Below are 22,420 nucleotides of genomic sequence, written 5' to 3' on the forward strand. Positions count from 1 at the left end.
AGGTTGGTCTTAATATGGATTTCCTTTTTGTTTATTCCTTGCTCATTTTGTGTTAAGATGCAAAAAGTTATGTAGGCCTATTTTTCAACTTGACAATGAAATTAAACTTTCAAATGTAGTTCTGCTTTCTTGCCTTCTTTTCAGTGGCGATTTTGGGTTGGAAACTCTGGTGGGGCCATGCAGGAAAATAATCTTATAACGCAATCCAGAAATACCACATGACTACCATCACAACACACACAAATTAGCAAGTGACAGAGGGGACCAAAATTGCAGCTGAATAATGCCATCACTCAAACGTGAATCAGACGACATATATATCAATAGCACCACCAGTGTTCAAGATCTCACAATATAAAAACTCAAGATCGAAACAACAACGTGGCAACAATAAAAACACAACGGCGCACACCCTATAGGCCTACACAGCAATCAATATACAAAGCCACCACTCACAATATACCACAGCCAAAGAGCCATTTCACCACCAGAGACAGGTGAACAGCTCCCTCGGGGAGCCCACGTGAGGTTGTGCCCCCCCCACACACACACACACACACACACGTATCGCCAGTTACGCATGCAGAAATTCTAATTCAAACAATAATATGTAAACTACATTATAAATTCCACTTAGAATAAAAATAATTACAAATTAGACTCACTAATGACTCACCACTCTCGGTGACTTTGCTGTTAAAATCCAAAAGTCCGTGTATGAGTTCACTTTCACTTTCAAAAGCATCGCCAGGGCGTTCAGTCTCTGCTCTCCCATTGTGTTCCGTAGTTTTGATTCTCCCGCCGTAAACCCCGCCCTTTCTACAAATCAGCCAATGAGAAGCAGTCTGGGGACCTAATCTTCTGGCCCCACTGTCGAAACTAAAGTGTGCGCTGCGCACGCGCTTGCTCACGCACGCGCTTGCTCACGCACGCGCTTGCTCACGCACCAGCTCTCCAGTCCGCGGCTACACTGCACAGGGCCATCTCGGCTTGGCCCCACCGAGCGGAACAGACGAGACGGAGCAACGAACTATTTCACACACAACTACTACACTACAAAAAGTAAGACAATTGCGTTCATCAAATTAAAACTGCGGACATGTAATTAATTATTAACAATTAATTTATTATTAACTTATGCTCAATGCACATTTTTGACAAAAAAAAAAAAAAAAAAAGTTTATAATCCTGCCCTGCACGGCAGCGCCCTCTGGTGGGGCCGTGCCCCACCGGCCCCTAATGCAAAGACGCCACTGCTTCTTTTTAAGATTTTTCCCATGAAGATAACATTGTGACAAACAACCCCATAGTGTGTGACAACCGACCCCTTGATGGGGTTGGTTGTCACAATGTGTTAGAGTGTCTTTGATGGTAAATTTCTTCTTTATTACAATAAGTTAGAAAAAGTGAGGGGTTCACATTTCAAGCCAACACCTTAAGCTTCAATTTAATGTAGGAATGACTTTTGAAAGATGTTTAGGTGATGAGCAATTCTCACTAGAGTAAAAAGTGTGCCTACTTACCCCGGTCTCCCCTACTGTCGCCATCTGACCAGCTTTTCAGAATGAGATCCCATTTGACATGCCTGTATAAACTAAAGTTTAAATAAAAACAAATGAATTAAATTGTGTGCATGGTTTCCTCACCTAGAAGCTAGACAAGGCCAGACTCAAATACAGACAGGTCACAATTCACACAAGACACTTTAACTGTGTTGTAATGACAAGGAAGTTTGATCCGCAGCTGATCATGCAGTTGGGTCCTGTAGCTCTGATACCCTCTATTATAATATAGCATTGAAATAACCAACAAGGACCATGTATTCCCTCTAGATAAAAAAGTTCCTATCCCCAGCTGCAGAAGTTCCTCCAGGGGGAGAGAGGAGCCCAGGGTCTAGCAGCTGGGACCAGGTCCACAGAGAAAAGGCTGTCACGGGATGTGGCCTCACCTCGAGAAGATGAGGGAAACGGTATATCTCAGTCATTTTTGTGTGAATCTTGGGGAGAGGAGAACAGGCTTAAGTTAGATGGGGCTGATTAATGCCCGTGGAAAGGATGGATTCAATTTCAGGTCCACCAGATTTGTTCCACTCTGCCCTGCCAGATGCCAATGTCAACTTCTTCTCAGAGCAGGAAGCCTGGTATTGGACCCATCACAAGAAGAAGGTTAGAGCTGAGAGAGGTGCCATGTCCAAGAGAGGTAAGAAACCTAACCAGAAGATTTAGGCAAAACATGCATTTTAATCAATATATCTTTCCACCCCCTCCCAACATATTTTTATTGTGTCAATATTTCTCTCCCTAGATGTGCGTTCAACATCTTCTTCCCACAGACTCTACTCTGTTCTGCTGATTGTAGGATGGATTGCCGGCTGCACAGCTGTTGTCTATTTTGTCTTCATTTTTGCTTGGGTACATAATACAATGCAAAGTATATGGTATATTTGTATATCAGTGTATGTGTATGAACAAAACAGTTAGCATGTCCTTAATTGCCTATGCCTAAAAGCCCATATATTTAACATATAATTAAGCACGCTACCAATTAGTCTGTCCACCACTTTGATCCAGACTTAAATATAATGTATATCAACCATGAATAGCTGTAACACTTTGTATAGAGTAGACTTTACTAAATTTTCCCCAGAGTATGTATTTTGTGATCTTCAGACTCTATAGTGCGACTGCAAGGTTCATATTTGTCAATTTGTCAACAACTGGACAGGTTGCCATACAATTAGGTGCAGGCATGTATCTTCTAGGTTAAGAATCTTAACCTAGAAGTGTATAGCAGCTTTTCAGAGGGCTTCTATTATGTGGTTCTCTGACTTGTCCAGGCAGCATGCTGTTAGCATTCAACTACATACAGCTAATAATACTTTATGCATGTTGTGTCATTGATGTGCAATTACCTTTACTCTGGATTCATGCAGTCAGTGTAGTGTAGGAGTGCAATGTAAAACACAATACTAAGAAAGCCTGGTGAATACTGCTAATTTTTCAAAATGTACCAGCCAGACTGCAGCCTCAGCCTGTGTTTTTGTACCACTAATGGATTTGGATTTTCTTTCTTTAGCAGAAAGGAGGTGTGCAAGGAAGAAGTTGAATTCATCACAGCAATGAATGTATCCTTCCAGGAGACATGAGGAAGAAAAGATCATCAATATGTTTTGACATTCCTTTTTCTCTTAGATACATAATGTCAGCTACTTTTGGACAGACATGCTGGTTTACTGTATACAAGTGAGCAGTGGATTGCAATGAATCTCTCTCATGATCCAGTAGTAATGAGAACGGCAGTTCCCTTTGACAAGAATAATTGTGTAGGCCTTTCCTATTATACATTATTCCAATTAAGATGCTTTTGTTGCTTATACGGTTTGATATATCTAGTAGCCTACATCAGATAAATATTCCCCTCACAGTAAACTATAACTATTTTAGGCATCATGGATTTTTCAGTTTCAAAACAATTCAGTTTTTGTGTATTCCACTGCTGCTCTTAGAAAAAAAGGGCTGTTCATGTATCTGTTTTTTACTTAAAGGAAATGAGAAATTGATATAACTGACTGTGTTTGCTTGCATACAGTGTGTCCTCTGTGTATTCATGTCATGCTACTTGGCATCAAAAATATTTGCTTTTAGAAACTGGCAATATCGTTGCCATGGCTACAACAAGTCTATCTTTTTTTATTATAGTAGTTGTGCGCTCTCATAGGATGTGAAGAGGAAACAAAGGGATGAAATTGGGTGGGGATCTGCACTTTCTTAAACACTTTTAATTGTTAGGTGCAGAAACAACCTAAAGGGCTTTTCTTTCTCATAATTTGTTTGATCTAATGTAAGCACTTGATGAACTGCTTTACCTTTGGCACATTACGGATCTTAAGGTTTAAGCCACATAAAGTACAACCTCAACACTTTCAGCCAGTATTTAGATTCCAGCTAGGAGCAATCATACAAATAGGCTAATGTTTGCCCGACATGTAAGCTCACAACTTGCCATTACAGCTGAGACCCCAAATCTGCAGCAGTAGCACTGTCAGCTTTAAAGAGCATTTTGAAGTCTGCGTTTAATGACAGGGAATTAGATTAGGTTGTTACTCCAGGTTGTGCCACATCCACTTTCCAGTGAGCAGGAAAGTGTAAGCCTTACACAGGCCAAATTAACATGCACACTATTTGTCATGATGAGCATGTGCACCAGATGTAAGCATACGTCTGACAGGCTAATGAGGTTGAGATGGAAACATTCTGCACCTCAGTAATGCATGAGGGTTTGTACAAACACATGTGAACCAACAAACACTCGCACACATGTTGATGCAGGCAAACATCAAATCAATCCCTCATCCATATGTCCATTCAAGCTTTTATTAAACACACATTTTAATAATTGAGCAGCATTGTTGGTAACATACTGTATATATGTATTTATGCTGTTCACATACCCAATCTGTTTACTTCAGCAAAACAGTTCTGTAACTCTCACTGCCAACACCCCTCCCGAAAACAAACCTTTCTGTCCGTAAATGTATCATTATTCAAATACATGTTGTTATTCATGCTGTGTAATAAGATATCCAAGGGTGGTACATTAACTCTGTGTCTAGTATTAAGATGTTTAGTGTTCATTGTTGTGCTGCTTGCACAGAGGAACGGTGGAATGCAAATACATGATTAGTAAAGGTGACAGATGTTCTATTTCGATGATAATGGGTGTCACAACATGTGTAATGCATGCTAAACAACAACAAAATAAATGATAGTTATAAATACATGTGAAATGTGTGAACAAGTCTGTTAAATTGTTTTAATAATTATTTAATAAAATATGTGTTTAAAAAATATTTACAGTTGTTTTTCTTTTTTCCCCAAATTATAATAGTAGTAGCAGTATTGGTGCAGAGGCGGTATTAGCAGCGTTAATAGTGGTGTTTGTAGACATGGCCCTTGGAACAATCTAGCCTAAGGCAGGTTCTTAAAGCCCAGCGATGTTAAGGGCAAATCCAGGTCTCTGTCGGTGTCTGATGCTCATTTCTGGCTCATAAGGAATTCTTCTCAAGATGGTTATAACAGTTAGCTTTAGCCTGAATCAAACTGTGCTTCAAAATAAATAAAATCTTAAAAAGATTCAGATAATAAAATACACAGTTAAAGTAATGGGGTTTTGTCCCGTAACTACAGAACTCTTAACATTTGGATTGAAGCACCACAGTCAGTACATAAAAGTATAAAACACTTTATTTGGGTAATTAAAAAATGGAGAAGAAAAATAGCATATTTCCTTTTAAAAATCACATTTTATCCAAATATTTGCCAGATTAGGCCTCTGTGATATGTTTTAAGCATGACACCTCTTTTTTGTCAACTGCTGTATCAAGAATGTGTAAAGAATGCAAGAAAACTACTGAACTACTGTGCTCGTGGATTATTTGGCCTAACAAAAACAAGTGGAATGGGAAGCAAAACGGAGCCTGTATCTTTAACCCACATACCGTGTGGGGCTCCACTAGAAGCTCCCCAGTGTGGTTGGAATGTGAAAGAAAGAAGTGGCATTTGCCTTTGTGACAGAAAGTGTGTTATATCATCTGAACCAATTAAGTGCTGTGCTGTGACCTTCATGCCATTACAAAACTTGAAGCAGTTAATTAGAATTGCATAGTTGCACATTGTCGGTGACTGCACTACGATGTAACAGTAATGAAACTGATCTTTCACCTGTCCACTGCTAAAAGGGGATCAATAGTTACTTTAATTGTGGCAGTCTCTAACTATACAATACCCTCAATCAAGGTTAGGTTTCTAAAATATCGTTGTTTCGATTGATTGAAGCTACTTGCTGCTTTGAAACTACTTCTACAGTACATTTCTCAGATAAAAGCTATATTCACTTATGAGGGATGTAACGATCCTTTTTGTGACTGTTTTGGCCAAACTACTACATGATTAAGTAAAAGCAAGAAGCAAGTAAGCGCAGTGCAGCAGCAGGAGAAAAAAAGAAGCCATGCACAACTTTCTCCAGACTGCTGAATTATACAAAAAGCTATCAATGCCAGGCCCTATGTCCTGAAGTGCATTAAAGAAAGAAAACATGCAGCTTAACCTTCAGTGAAAAGGCAGAAAACTGTTTATACGGTCCATATTTGTTATTTAAATAAATAATTTTGTTGTATCATCCTAAAGAAATTGGATCTTATATTTTGAAAACTTTTTTTTAAAATCTTTGCACAAAAGAGATATATTCAACAACCACAGGATGTCACTGTTTTACATTAATTATGGAGTGTGCACGAATATATTTGTGTAGGCTATGTGAACATGAGCTATAAACAGCACATTCTGAGAAAGAGCTAGTAAAAATTGCCCCTGATACATTTTCACCAGGATTTGATGATGACAAAGTGTGCGCTTTTTAAAGGCTTTATCATTAGTTGTGTCTGTACTGTTAACATTTATAATAATTCGCATTTGTTTCACTGTCTTTGTATGGTACATTTCTTAATTTCTAGTGTAAATACTGGGTTGCATGTGGATTCATCAACATATATCATGTTTTCTTCAGTATATCACATCCGACACACATACCACAAGGTGTATCTCGTACATAAATCCTCAAGTCAAAAAGGTGATGTTTTACTGTGTTGCATGTTCACTCTCTGAGGAGGAGCATCATGTTTTTATTTTCAGTCATTTAACTCAACGTAATACTTTGTATTGAATCAGGAGCACCAATAACAGTGAGCCTATCCAATGGGCAAAGGGTAGAATGATAGACAATGAGAGCACAGTGGAAGTGCATTTCACAATAAGAGCTTCTTTCAATCAGCTGCACAGGGCCCACTCTTATTTATCTAAAAAACTTTATCAGTCATGATCCTAAAACATAATTTGCACGTGTTGAGGTGTGTGTGCATGTTTTTTTTAAGGTGTGCATGTGGTATGTGTGCACACGATGGTTTTTGTTTCATAAACCTCAGTCACCAAACACTACGCCAAGCACTGGCACACACATACCGTCAGGCATTCCTGAGGCCACATGCCCACCCCCTACACACACACACACACACACACACACACACACACACACACACACACACACACACACACACACACACACACACACACACACACACACACATACCACTGGACCCACTGTTAGGTTCGCCCCAAAGGTCACATGAATGAAAACTGAGTCGTTTTATGACCATAGGGCAAAGCAAGGGAGAAGAACTTTGTGTTGACAGCAAGAACAAAATACAGTGTGTCATGGGTGACTTTTTTAATACTGACTTAGAGATCAGAGGTTTATAGTGCAGAGGTGAGTGAATTTTTTTCTTTTTTACCACTGGCAGATATATTATCAGTCAAGTCACGTTTCTCATTCTTATGACTTTTAAAAGCTCCACACATCTCCCATGCTCTGTGTTACTTCAGGATAAACCACTCTGCTCAGTCTCCCAGGACATGCTGAGGTGTTGTAATGTTAGCTGTGATGTTAGCAGGCCTATCTGCTAATGACACGTAGGGTGAGAGCACGAGGAAAGTGGGTGATGTGAACCTTCACTTATCTGCCAAAGTATTGCCAGCCAGCAGAAGCAGAAAGGGGAAGCCATGGTTGAGCCATGGCAGTAAATAAGCAATACCAACTGATATTAAGCAGAAAACAATACTTGAATGAGTCTTCGAGAGCATGGAAATGAAGTCACAGCCAATCAAAGTCTTGTTTTTACACAGACTGTAATGCTATTGGTTTGTTTCAGCAATCACAGGTGGTTTATTCACATTTGAGTTGCTTAGTTGTGTCTCAAACACTAATAAGTAGAGTGTATATTGTGGTTTAAAGTGAATAAATAAAGCATGGTAAATGTCATGAACTTCCCAACATTACTTTTTTTGTATTTGCACAAGTGTGTGTTCGTTTTGGTCCCTACACTCCACCATTCCTCAATATATTTTTTTACACTTGGCTTCAAAGTGCAGCCATTTTTCTGGCGCTCCAAATTGGCACCTGTGTCCTATGCATCCTGTGCGTAATAATTCTCTTTGGCTGTCTCCTATACCTCTCAACTTTTTTTTCTTATTCCATGGACTGCTTGCCTCTCCAGTTTCAGCCTGGGTGCAGGCCATCCCCGTTCCAGGAAATGTGCTTGCTGGTTCATTGCAGCATGGGGTATACTGTATTTACCAGTAGGCAGCTTGGGAGCAGCCATAAAGATATTGCACATGAACTGGTTTGCATCATGCCTTTAGTTAACTTCACACACTAGCCCTCCCTTCTCAGTGCTTATAGGTCCAATTAGTGTGAAAAAAAAGTTTAGGCTACTGCTGCATTTAAATTAACTTATTGTTGTTTCATCACGTCTCTGTGGAAATTAAACTATTAAACTAAACCCCCGATATCCCTAATCCTCCCCTCAAGTCATGAATATTTCACTCTAGGGAAAGGGCACCGTGGAACTGCTATAGGATTTCTGCTTTTTGATGTAGAATGTTTCTTTTTGTAGTGTCTCTGAGGTCGGGGAAAAATACATTAAATCAGGACCAAGATATTCTGAATTTGCACATTCTTATTCCCTGCACAACTTTAGTCCAACAATAATCATGTCTCTTATTCTGCGGCTAGCCGTTAACGTTTAAGATAAAACAAAAACTTATCTTTGTGTCAGATAATGATTTAGGAGCTTGCATTTATACAGAGTGCTGATTCAGTTGCAAAATGGTATGTGCTGCAAAGATACACACAGAAACCTTTGTAAGACAAGTGTTATTGAAAGATTTATTCTGAAAGAAAGAAATGCTCCTTAAGATGATTATCAGTCAATATAAAGTCTCGTAATACAGGCAACTGAGGTATATCTGTCTTTCTACAGGTGGAGTGAGAGAGAGAGAGAGAGAGAGAAAGGGAGAGAGGCAGAGAGAAAGAAAGCCTGAGGGAGTGAGTGACAGTGACAGACAGTTTGCACGAACAATGATAAAAAACAAAACACAAGAAAACAACACTACATAAATATGGGACTTGGGGGATGTTGTATACAGTCTAAAAACCGGTCTATGTGATCATGGCACATCCTTCATTGCACTCATTTCTATATAAAAGGCCAAGGCAAACATTTTGGCAATATACAACCTTGTGTCACAGCCTCAGTTACTTTTAACAGTGAAAATAAAGCCATTAAAGCGATGGATCTTAAACTGGGATCCACTGCCTTGATGCAACGTTTTACATTCAGAAAATATTGGCACGTTTGAAAAGTGAATTGGGTTGCCGCTGAAACTAACCCCAATTTAAAAGATAAAATAAAAAATTTTCACAAAGCTTTATTATATTATTTTTCGTAAATTGAATTGCTTTTCCCATACACCTCTCTTCAACGAATAGTTTAATATCCTGTTAAATATTAAGCTGGTGCCTGAAAAGGTTAGCTTAGCTTTGAATACAGATGAGAAAATATGTGAAACAGTAAGCCTTACTCTGTCCAAACATCTGACCAAAATCTGCCTATACAGCAGTTCAGTTCAAGCTCCTACACAAACATTTTATATTGTCTTTGTTTAAGCAACAGAAAATGGAAGGGTAATAACAAGTCTTAAATCCTTGTCATCACACTTAAGTTGTCGGGAAACAGGAAGAGACTTCAGAAAGTCACTGTGCCGTGCCAATAAACATAAGTCACATAATGCCATGTTAAAAACAAACATAAAACCTTTGTTGTTTTTTGATTAAACAAATGAGAATTAGCGTTGCATTTAGTGAAGTTTAGAGATACCGGCAGGCAATTTATTTACTTTTTTGAAGAGCCAAGTTGCGAGTTTCCAGTCTTTATGCTAAGCTGCATGGTGACTGTAGCATACCGACATTTGAGTGGTATCAATCTTCTCATCTAACTCTCTGCCAGAGAGTAAATTAGTGTATTTATGATCAATGTAACTATGCCTTTAAGGGTACACTTTATTTTTCTTTGTTTCCCTGTGAATACACGTACATGTTCACACACAGTAGCAGAACAGATCATGTAAGGCAAATGTTTGTTTCAAAAACAGTGAGCAACGGTTATAATGACCTGCAAAGACTAGGAAAGAAATAGAACCTGACATCCAAGCAGAAACACACAGGAGGTTGAGTGAATGTATAAAAAACGACTGGTGTCTGTCGATTGTCAGCTCAATGATTAATGACCAGCTGTCATCGCAAAAGCGAGAACTTCATTTTGGCTTATTTTTGGCACACTGCTAATGAACAGCAGCCGCCTGTCAACAGCAGTTAAGTCATTAACATTACAACAGATTGTATAATATGTAATCATGGTTAAATACTGGTCTAATCAACAACATAAATTCAGATTGTCTTTAATAATTTACCTAATGTAGTTATACTTATTAACAAAGAGTACATTACAAGTACATTACATATAGTATAACGTATCAGCATGTAGATGAAGGCTGAATAGAGTGGAGGTTTTTATGAGGCATACTGCTCCGGCCCACATACAATACAGTGGTTCAGCCCTGTTAAATGCGTATATGTTTTGAGTGGGTGTGTGGTGTTATCATATGCCAGTGGGTTTGAGCACATTTGTCTGTCTGCCCCTCTCTTGCCAACTATTTTTACAGTATTTTGACTGAAACAGAGATGTATTGGCAGACTCACAAAGAATGAATAAAACAGGTTGAAAATGAATGAAAATGAAACAGAAGAAGTGATTTTAATCCAGTGAGTAGTAGAATAATCAAGCCAATTGAATGAACTACAGTATCAGACTCAGAGAGACAGTGCTCCGTCTGTCCGTGAGGGTACAGTCCACTGCTTTCCTCGGAGGAAGTGCATTATACTGCAGTGTTAGTCCACCAGCCCTGGTCCATCCGGTAAAGAGCTAAAGGGAGCTTCCACTTCCTTGTAGCCCCTTTACGAGTGCTCCAACAGTCAGGGGGTACTGCAGGGGGACAGGGACGAGCCATGTCACAACAGTCCCCATCCCAGAGGTCTGTGGATCACCACACACGGCAGACGTTGTCAGGGACCATGTTGCTGCCCTTGTTGCAGCTGAAGACTTTGGCAAATTCTGGGAAATTCTGAAGGGAGCCTAGAACCCTGAGACAGATACAGAGGAAATGGTTGGTTAAGCTTAATGGTGCTCTGTTGCAAGGTTCCTTGAAACATAAATACAGGGCATGTCATCTTGTCAAGATGTTAAAATGTCAGCGATTGCCCTAAGCACAAGGCTGATGGATGTAAAGGGAACCCTGTTGGTTTAAATGTACCTGAATTTCCCTGGACTGTGTACATCTACTTTAATGGAATTGACAGCTTGCTCAGGTCGGTGTGTTCCACACCACACCTGAAAAAAGACAGAGAATAGAAGGAACTGCATAAGACCAGTACTTATTGCCTTTTAATATATCATATTGTTTCCACCCATCCATCCATCCATCCATCCATCCATCCATCCATCCATCCATCAATTAGTCAGTGAATTACTACCTGAGCAAAATTGAGGAAAAAGAGTTGATTGTGGGAAAGGTCAATTCCAGGCAGCAGTGGCTCTTCTCCATTCTCCTGTACATAGTGCTGATATGCCTGCAGGATTGATATAAAACAAAAGTTATAATTGTATATCACTGCTATAAAAAGGTAACTAGTAATGTACATTTTAAATGCAATGTTAAAAAATGACTTGATTGCTCCTTGTTGTAAAAGCCTAAACAAATAATATTTCTTATGTACTTCTACTTATTTAATCTGCATTTTCCTATTAGTTAATGTATAGGTAAGATAGACTGTTTATAGATAAAAAACAAGCATGTTGCATTTTCAATACATTTTACCATACTGACAAAAGAAAATACATTTACTGTCACATTTCCCTTTCCAGCATGACATTGCAATTGTGCTATATTATGTTCTCACAGATCTTGGTACAATTTGGCTCAAAAGAGTAACAACATTTACACTGTTATTGGAAATGAATGTCAAATAAATGCTTGAATGCATCACATCGTGGTTGATCTTAAATATCCATATTTGTTTTCTCTTATTGCAAATATGTGGAAAGTCCTGTTTCTGATCACCACTGGTTAACATTAAATAAATCAACTGTGACACCATGTTCTTATGTTTAAAATAGCTAATGAGCCAGTCAGTGACCCAACAGAATGACATCTATTGTTGCAAGCAGACGACAAAGACAAACCACAGACTGAATGCCATTCTATGTCATCTTTACACCAGTGCTCCTTAACCAACTTTCCTCCTTCCTTTGTTTTCAGGCTCATTACCTGATATGCCTGGCGTATCCCTCCATTGTCAGCAATGTTCTCCCCCAGGGTGTTGTTACCATTTAACTAGAGAGGGGGCACGAGGAGAGAGAACACAAAGAATGACAGGGGAAAGGGGCAGAGGGAGATGTTGTGTTTTTCCCCCCTCTGCATATCTCTATAATCACAGCTAACACTCTTTGGGATACAAGAAATCATTTCCCCAGGGGATAAAGGAAGCATTGTTCAACGCAAAAGGACAGAGGAGGGGAGACAAAGAGAGGGGAGAGAGATTGATATGTCAACACAAAATATTTAAAACATTTGCAGTTGCAAGAGATGAGCCTACACAACTGGGGGAAATATGGAAATGTATAGGCTGGGAGAGGTAACAGGAAAGCAAATAAATGAGAGCAAGATTTGGGATAATATTTTGAGAAATATGCAGCTGTAAATGATTTTAAGAGAAAGGAAAGAGACTGTCTACCAGGACATACATGAAGTCCATTTGCCAGGTCCCAGGAGAAGTTGCCGTACTGATTGATGATGCACTTTGACAGATCGAGGAACTTCTGAGTGGAGCCTGGTGTCCACCAGTCCTTCAGGTCACCGTCCTTGTCATAGTTACGACCTTGTGCAAGAGACCAAATGCATGATGGTCGGATTTGATCGACAAGGTAAACAAATGATTGTGACACTTTTCAAAACCCATCATCTTGTTAGCTGAGATGCGTCAATTGCATGTTTCCATTCCATTTAATTAATTATTGTTTGTACGGGTTTATTCAGTATAAAGTAATTGTAAGAGCCAGATTGCATAAAACATAAGAAATTGTTTAATAATATGTGTGGAAGTAATATGTGTTTTTTATAATTCATAATAATTTACAGTTCATGTTATTTGCTTTTTATAAGTGTATTTTCAGCTAAAGTAATTTTGTAATATGTAATATGTTTAGGCCAAATGCTTTATTTTTGTGACGTATTACATGCGCCATTTTAGTTTGGAAGACAGCTGCCCATAGGCACGGGAGCATAATATTTCTTTACCGTGTGACGTGTATATTTTTTTGACCTTTTTTCAGTAAATCTTTTGAACCAGAAACAATATCTCATGTCATTCGCGTCAGACTAAGTTACTGTGCCTACAGCTGGATTGTGGTATCGGAATTTGAAGTATACAGACGGAATGCCACTACAATAATGCTTACATCTTTGAGATAAATATCAGTAACATATAAGCCAATTCAAATAAGTGTGTTGAAGAAGTATCTATTGCAGCATGCATAAATGGAATTTCAAAACACTTTTTTTCTGAAGTGGGTACCAGTTACAGAAAGGGAACTATTTCTATCCAATTACCATCAGGATCAGCCAAAAAAAAAGCTTCCCCTGGGAATAATAGAGCGCAACACTGTGCAAAGTCGTACCATTGTCGTCAAAGCCATGTGTGATCTCATGACCGATTACCATGCCGATGCCGCCGTAGTTGAGGGATTTAGCCTGGCCTTTGTTGAAGAAAGGTGGCTGGAGGATACCTGCAGGGAACACTGACAGCAGGGGGGGGAAAAGGTTTGCCTTTACAAAACTTAAAACAAAATACACAACATGTAGAATGGTAAAGACTTGCACATAGTAGTAGAAGTAGTTTTATTCAGTAATTTAAAAACATCAATCCAAAAAAAACATATTATACACATTCAACAACAAATAGTGAGTAAAAAAGGCCTAGCAAAAAGCTTATTAGTGCCTATCCTATATCTCCATCTTCTAAAAAAAACCTGAATATTTTTCAATATAAACAGAGAGAGATACATATATACATACACACACATATATATATATATATATATATATATATATATATATATATATATATATATATATATATATATATACACACACACACATATATATATATATATATATATATATATATACATACATATATACATATATATATATATACACATATATATATATACACATACACATATATATATATACATACACATATATATATATATATATACATATATATATACATATATATGTATATATATATATATATATATACATATATATATACATATGTATATACATATACATATATATACATATATATACATGTATGTATATATATATACATATGTATACATATACATATATATACATATGTATATACATATACATATGTATACATATGTATATACATATACATATGTATATACATATATATATATATACATATATATACATATATATACATATACATATATATATATATATACATACATATGTATATACATATACATATGTATATACATATATATATATATATACATATACAGTCATATGAAAAAGTTTGGGAACCCCTCTCAGCCGGCATTATAATTGATTCTGGTTTCACAAAAAAAATATAAAAGTGGTATGTCTTTAATTTACCAGGAACAGTTAAGTACTGGGATGTTTTCCAAACAAAGATTTTTTGAAAAGCAGTATTTGGTTGTATGAAATAAAATAAAATGTGAAAAACTGGCTGTGCAAAAATATGGGTACCCTTGTGGTTTTGTTGATTTTAATGTCTGTAACAGCATGTAAAACTGATGACTTTAACACAAAGTTGGTTGGATTATGTTGTTAAGCCTTGAACCTCATATAATTGTCTGTTTAATCATGAGAAAATGTATTTTAGGTGCCTAAATGCAAGTTGCACTTCTCTTTGACTCTCTGCTGAAGTGAGACAGAATGGGATCATCAAAACAGCTCCCAAAAGATCTGAAAAACAAAGATTGTTCATTGTCATGGTTTAGGGGAAGGCTACAAGAAGCTTTCCCAAAGGTTTCAATTGTCAATTTCGACTGTAGGGAACGTTGTCAGGAAATGGAAGGACACAGGCATAGTGGCAGTTAAACCCAGGCATGGCAGACCAAGAAAAAAACAGGAGCGGCATAGGTGGAGGATTGTGAGAATGGTTGCACACAACCCACAGATCACCTCCAAAGACCTGCAAGAACATCTGGCTGCAGATGGTGCATCTGTACATCGTTCAACAATTCAGCGCAATTTGCACCAAAACATCTGCTTTTTATAAAGACCAAATAACTTAATTTTTGTCTCATCAGTCCAAAGCATTTTCTTCCAATATGAATCTGGCTTGTCTAAATGAGCTTTTGCATACTCCAAGCAACTGTATCTGTGGCGTGGGCGCAGAAAGGGCTTCCTTCTCATCACCCGGCCATACAGATGTTTTGGTGCAAATTGCACTGAATTGTAGAACCATGTACAGATACACAATCTGCAGCCAGATGTTCTTGCAGGTCTTTGGAGGTGATCTTTGGGTTGTGTGCAACCATTCTCACAATCTGCCGCATATGCCGCTCTTGTACTTTTCTTGGTCTGCTAGACCTGGGTTTAACTGCAACTGTGCCTGTGTCCTTCCATTCCCTGACAACGTTCCTTACAGTAGAAATTGACAATTGAAACCTTTGGGAAAGCTTCTTGTAGCCTTCCCCTAAACCATGACAATGAATAATCTTTGTTTTTAAGATCTTTTGGGAGCTGTTTTGATGATCCCATTCTGTCTCACTTCAGCACAGAGTCAAAGAGAAGTGCAACTTGCATTTAGGCACCTAAAATGCATTTTCTCATGATTAAACAGACGATTCTATGAGGTTCAAGGCTTAACAACATAATCCAACCAACTTTGTGTTTAAAGTCATCAGTTTTACATGCTGTTACAGGCATTAAAATCAACAAAACCACAAGGGTACCCATATTTTTGCACAGCCAGTTTTTCACATTTTATTTTATTTCATACAACCAAATACTGCTTTTCAAAAAATCTTTGTTTGGAAAACATCCCAGTACTTAGCTGTTCCTGGTAAATTAAAGACATACCACTTTTATCTTTTTTTTTGTGAAAGCAGAGTCAATTATAATGCCGGCTGAGAGGGGTTCCCAAACTTTTTCATATGATTGTATATATACATATACATATATATACATATACATATATATATATATACATATATATATATATACACATATATATATATACATATATATACATATACATATATATATACATATATATATACATATATATATACATATACATATATATATATATATATATATATATATATATATATATATACATACGTATACATATATATATATATATATATATATATATATATACATATATATATATATATATATATACATATACATATATATACATATACATATATATATTAGAGGTGGGCATAGATTAATTTTTTTAATCTAGATTAATCTAGATTAATTTTGGAATTAATCTAGATTAATCTAGATTAAAATGGCTCATTTGAATTCATTCATAATATGTGTGTGCTCCCTAAATAATGACTCAAAGTAAGTCTTTGAGAACGTGTTTCTCAAGCCAGGTGGTGCATCAGACCAGGGGCTCATCTCCTGTTTCCAACATGCATCACAAACTGCTTGAGGAAGCTGTTCTACTATGATAATTGGAGATGAAAATAAATAATGTTCAACAAGATGTACTTGTGTTTACAAACTGTTAGGCAGGGCTCAACGCTAAGGTTTTTTTTCACTTGCCCTGACGGGCAAGTGGGTCTGAACTCTACTTGCCCGAAGTCAATTTTTACTGGCCCCTATACAATTTTTTTTATATTAGTCATGTTCAAATAATTGTTATATTTGCTTTTTATTGACAATGTATAAACAAATCATGGACAGTATTATAGATGAGTTAAGGGTCATACTGAAAGTGGAGGCTATAATTCAAATATTATTTGAGTTGGAACATTTGTAATTTTTTTGTTTCTAAACCTACAATAACTGCAAACAAGACATGTTTTATGCAAACAAAAATCATGTAAAGAACTTTAACAGCACTTATTTTTATTTGTTTTACCTTATTCCTTTTACAACAGCAATTCTTTAAAACTTATTTCTGCAAAAAAAAATTAGGCCTACAACAATCTGTTTTAAAGTTAAAGGCTATTATTTTAATGTGTGTATGAGTGATTTGATTCAAAATCTAAAAATTTGGCTCAGGACAGGCTGTTTTGAACACTTTTCCAGTAGCTTACTTTTAAGCTTCCACTGCCTCATGGTATGTGAAGTCAGACACCTCTGGGTCATTTATTGAGATCTATGCAGGCTTTAGAGATGTTCCTCTGATAACTGTTGCTGATGTTTGTGTTGAACTGCACATTAACTGGTAGTAGGCTACTAGCAGCAGAGCTAACGTTAGCATCCTCGCTACTAGATTCACGTTGGGTGCATAATGCATTTAAAAAACGCGGATATTTTCGCTGCTTTTCAGACGGTCGGGGTAGACTTCACTCCATTTATAATGTACTCGTTGGCTTTTGGACTTTCTGTCACACCAACCTACTGCGTGTAGTTCTCTTCTCTAGCTCTCTAACTGGGTGTGTGTGCTCACCGGTGTTGTGCCGAGTCTGCTTGTGTATGTGTGTGTATCGGCAGTGGAGCCCCGCCCCCCCTTCACAAAACGGAGCAGAGAGGAGAGGAGAGATGCAACGTAGCAGACACTACGCGCACACAAATTAGCGTTAATGTAATAATTAGCACCAGTTAAATATGAAAATAGACCATATATAGATTACGTGTATTTGGCGATTCAAAAAAATTAAATAAAAAATATGACACACGGAAGGGGGTTCACCCCGACGGCGAACAGCCATCGGCCCTGGAGGGAACCATCTCCCCTGAGCCGAACAGGAGGTGGAATAAGAGATTAACGGCGATATTTTTTTTATCGCCGATAAGAGTCTGGCGTTAACGCAGCACGTTAACGCCGATAACGGCCCACCACTAATATATATACATATACATATATACATATATATATATATACATATATATATACATATATATACATATATATATACATATATATATACATATACATATATATATATATATAGGTATGTTTGCAGCTGAATGCGTTTGAATGTGTTTAAATACCTATTTGGTTTTTGCTGGATGAGTAAAAGGCGTTGACAACTGCAGCTCCAGTTACCCACCTGGAAAAGACAAGGAGGCCGGAATTAAAGAATGGTTCATGGTACGGATGGAGCACCACAGTGCAGCACAATCGCACATTGATCCAAAGATATTAAAGTTAACCTGTGTGGTTCATAACAACAGGCTAATAATAGAACGCCTGCTCTACTTAGCGGAAGGTTGAACTGTATCCACGAGTAGGAGTTTGTGTGGGAGAGTGTGAATGCTCTGTGATAAATGCTGGATATTGTGTCAGACTACAGGCCGCATTAGCGTATAAGAAATGTATTATTAGAGATTGCAATACTATGGCTACACTTCTGGAATAAGCCTGTTTGCTGTGAATTGATTAAATGTTTGCCCACATGGGGAATCTTACTCCTCTTTGTTGACTTTGACTCTTAGTTTCCGCAGGCGTTTCTTCTGTGCATACTCCAAGTTCTGCAAGATGTTTTCAAAGTACTCCTCTGCACTGTAGGCCAGCTAACACCAACACACAGCCAGAGAAACAGGAGGATTAGTGGTGACGAGAGCCATCAACGCTTGTTCATATCAACTCATAAAAGCCAAGAATTCACAGAGATGTTTTCACAGAACTGATATGCGGCTACAATGAACCTACTCTGTGTTCTGTTACGACTAATTCAGTGAAACATGAAAAACATTTCAGAAACTTTTCAGACACTCACATCTTTGTACTCATTGTTAAGGTATGCGTCGTCAATGATGTTGTCAGAATAGCCGATTCGTTCCCTAATAGCTCGGGCCTGCAGAAAAATGGCAATCAGACATCTTGGTCACCACATATTCTTAAAAGGTGGAATCGGTGAATCTGGAGTATGCTTGTTGTCAAAATAACTTTTTATCAAAATGAGTGAATATCTATCTTCTACCTTTCCATACTGTGTGTGCACTGAAAAAAACAATCCAGTATTAATACACAGCCTAGTCTCTTGTTAACGGGCAGTATCGGTGGGCCACTGTGTCTACTAACCAGTTTACATACCAGTTAACATAGATGTGGTACAAAAAAAATAAAAATAATAATAATAATAATAATAATAATAATAATAATAATAATAATAATAATAATAATAATAATAATAATAATAATAATAATAATAATAATAATAATAATAATAATAATAATAATAATAATAATAATAATAATACAGTGCACACACTGTACGGACAGGTAGAGGATAGTGAGGAGATATGAACTGATTTTGACAAAATAATGTATTTTGACAACAAGGATTGTACACAATCACTGACTCCAGCTTTATAAAACAGAAAGAATACAATACAACACAACAGATGGTTTAATGTAACCATTACCTTTTCCTCAGCTGCTTTCTTGGTCTCACCGTCCATCCAGGTCAGATCATTGAGGTTACCAATAAACTGCTCCCGAATGTCTTTAATCATCTCTTCCATCTGATGCCCGCACACACACAAAGAGATGAAGAGAGTCACTCACAAATACAGTATATCTCAGTTGAAAAAAATTCAACACTGTCAGTAAGAAGTTTTTTTCTGCATAAGGTCTGCGGAGGTAACAGTGGAAAACAGTTGTCCTTTGACACCACAATGAGCTGACAGAGGCATTCCAGTGTCTCATCACATCAGCAGACCCCTCGCTAACTCGCTGCATGACCACTTGGACAACACGCTGTGGTTGGCCGCAAACCAGCAGGGACCGGCACTGATGAGGCTTTTTCTGAAAACCTATTAGCAAACAGCATTCGTGTGTGCAAGTGAGGTTGTGATGTGTGCAAGCATGCGTGTCTGTTACACATGTGAAATCCTACTTAATGCACGGGTAAATCGCAGGGTGTATGTGTAATGGTAAGCCTAATACATCTCTTCTTATCATGATGGTTTGCTTTAGAGTTGGTAATGATTGACACTCATTATGGGCACTAATCCACTGTAATTAAATTTTTATTTAATTCACACTTTCTCTGAATAGTAAACAGTTAGCATAATTATTGAGTAAATGTATAGACATTTGGTCATCATAATTGAGTGGTACATTATTAAAAATAAATGATTATTATTAGTTATCATACTTTCAATAACGTTTATGATTACAGTTGTAATTGGTCATGTTAGAAGTAATTTTCTCAATTTGATTTACTGTTTATAAGAGAACATAGTATTGTAAAAGCTGATCATATTTGTATGTAAAGTCTTTATCAACAGGTAACTATAGCTGTCAATAACATTTAACAGACTAAAGTGTACCGTTTTCTTCTAAAACATAGTAAGGTATAATTATTAATTAGGTGGCATAACTGGAAGGGCTCGAGTATAAGTAAACTACCACTCAAATCTACTAAATGTACTTAGCGAGATTCTATCATATCATATTTGAAATATATATCTGTAGCTGAGAGAAGGTTGGTATGTGAGGAGTGCAGCATGTGTGCCAGCTGCATGTATAGCCATGTATTTGGTGAAAGTAGTGTTGATGGGTACGTTCAATTTATTCTCAAAAAGGTTGTGCGTCACTTTTCACCGACACAGACACATTTACACACGGGGCGTTGTGGGCAGATGGCCAGAGGATGATGTAGGGTGTGTCAGACACTCAGCATTATGACAGATGTTCACTGTCACTCACACAGCGTGACATACACACACACACACACACACAGTCTGACTCATGTACACTTGGGCATGTGCAAGAGCATGCGAACACACACACACTCACACACACACAGTTGAGATTTACAGTGTGGGTGGTGTGGGCACGATAACAAGGACACCTTGTTCAGCTGCTTTCAATGGGTGCAGACAAAAAGACAGTTATGTTGTGGACAAAGGTTAAAAAAAGAAAACACAGGTGAGAAACAAAAATAAACTGGAATGGGATATGCCTGAAAGAGATGTCTGTTTTTTGTGAAAACACATGTCCTGCTTCATTAAGTAACAGTTACCCACTAACCCACTCCTTACTGACCAGCTCTTTGCTCTTTTCAGAGAAGGCCTCCTGCACATACAGTCGTCCTACAGCATTGTCCATGTTGCTATTGACGTAGAGTGCACACTGTCGCCACACTGCTGCCTCTGACGATGTACCAGACAAGGCCTGCAGGGAAAGTGACCAGTCACCGATTAATCAGGGATGCAGGATGGATCACACAGCATATTGGTTAAAGAGGCTCATTGCAATTCCTCGTTTAGGCCTCCATTATGCATTACCATTAGCCTGGCATTCCCAGACCTGCCACTAGGCGCTGTTGGTCTGGACACGCTCCGTTGAAGCTTTATCAAGAAAACCAGAAATCTGGCTATGGTTTCAATTGGTTCTATCTAATATGGGCGCGCCAGAGCCCCTTATATGGTACTCTGGGGAGGACGTAACCGGATGACGACAGTGACGTGCATGCGACGTCGAAGCCGTGATAGTAAACATCAAAGATGGCTGCGGATATGTTGTGTGAGTTTGAGACTGCTTTGGCCTCGACCCTTAACGATTTGGAAGACAGCACTCAAATCTTTCATTAGCAAGTAAGTGGAATGTTCTGTTTTGCCGACCGACAACGGCAAACGTTTAATTTAACAGTTTAACAGCTGTTCGCTAAACGAAAGGGGCTTACATCACCTTGTGCATCGCTCTGATTGGTTGTAGTGCTATCCAACTGCGTGCAGTGCCATTTGAAATGCACGAGTAGGATCCGCCCCTTGAGTTGGAAATTACTATTGATCATGGCCAGACCCTCTATTGTTCAAGATATCAGGGCCTGGATTTCCAGGCTACATTACCATAACACTAAGGACTAAAATAATAATAATTTAGATAATTTAGAAACAGTCTTATATCGTTGAGGATGAATTTGAAAACTACTGTGAATTATGTGCAACAATGAAGTTAGAATTTTAGTTTTTTACGTGGAATGTTGAAAACTAGTAGATAAATTGCCATTACATTTTGTAGAGACATTCATGGTCCCCATACAATTAATTGCAATAATTAGTGCTTCCAGTACTGCTAACGTTCATGCTAACGTGCTACAAAAAAAAATGGTGACAACGGTAAACGGTATACCAGAAAAACATTAGAAAGTTTGCATTGACATTGTAATCATGTAGTTGTGTAAATGTTAGCATTTAGCTGAAAT

General features: G+C 37.8%; 1 protein-coding gene across 4 annotated transcripts in view; it reads right to left on the reverse strand.

Annotated features, from left to right (window-relative positions):
* Positions 1 to 10,123: 10,123 nt before the first annotated feature.
* The window catches only part of LOC307271212 (neprilysin-like), a 41,001-nt gene continuing 28,704 nt past the window's right edge, over positions 10,124 to 22,420 (reverse strand). For all 4 annotated transcript variants that reach the window (XM_080053618.1, XM_080053615.1, XM_080053617.1 and 1 more), the window contains 11 exons: positions 21,259 to 21,387; positions 19,632 to 19,730; positions 18,983 to 19,060; positions 18,673 to 18,776; positions 18,255 to 18,313; positions 13,685 to 13,804; positions 12,752 to 12,885; positions 12,276 to 12,341; positions 11,482 to 11,577; positions 11,262 to 11,338; positions 10,124 to 11,091 (listed from right to left, as the gene is read on the reverse strand). In XM_080053618.1, the coding sequence (XP_079909744.1) occupies positions 10,992 to 11,091; positions 11,262 to 11,338; positions 11,482 to 11,577; positions 12,276 to 12,341; positions 12,752 to 12,885; positions 13,685 to 13,804; positions 18,255 to 18,313; positions 18,673 to 18,776; positions 18,983 to 19,060; positions 19,632 to 19,730; positions 21,259 to 21,387 (1,062 nt within the window). In that variant the 3' untranslated portion in view covers positions 10,124 to 10,991. The remainder of the gene's footprint in view (positions 11,092 to 11,261; positions 11,339 to 11,481; positions 11,578 to 12,275; positions 12,342 to 12,751; positions 12,886 to 13,684; positions 13,805 to 18,254; positions 18,314 to 18,672; positions 18,777 to 18,982; positions 19,061 to 19,631; positions 19,731 to 21,258; positions 21,388 to 22,420) is intronic.

Source organism: Ammodytes marinus, assembly GCF_949987685.1.
Source record: "Ammodytes marinus genome assembly, chromosome: 3".
Taxonomy (NCBI): domain Eukaryota; kingdom Metazoa; phylum Chordata; class Actinopteri; order Uranoscopiformes; family Ammodytidae; genus Ammodytes; species Ammodytes marinus.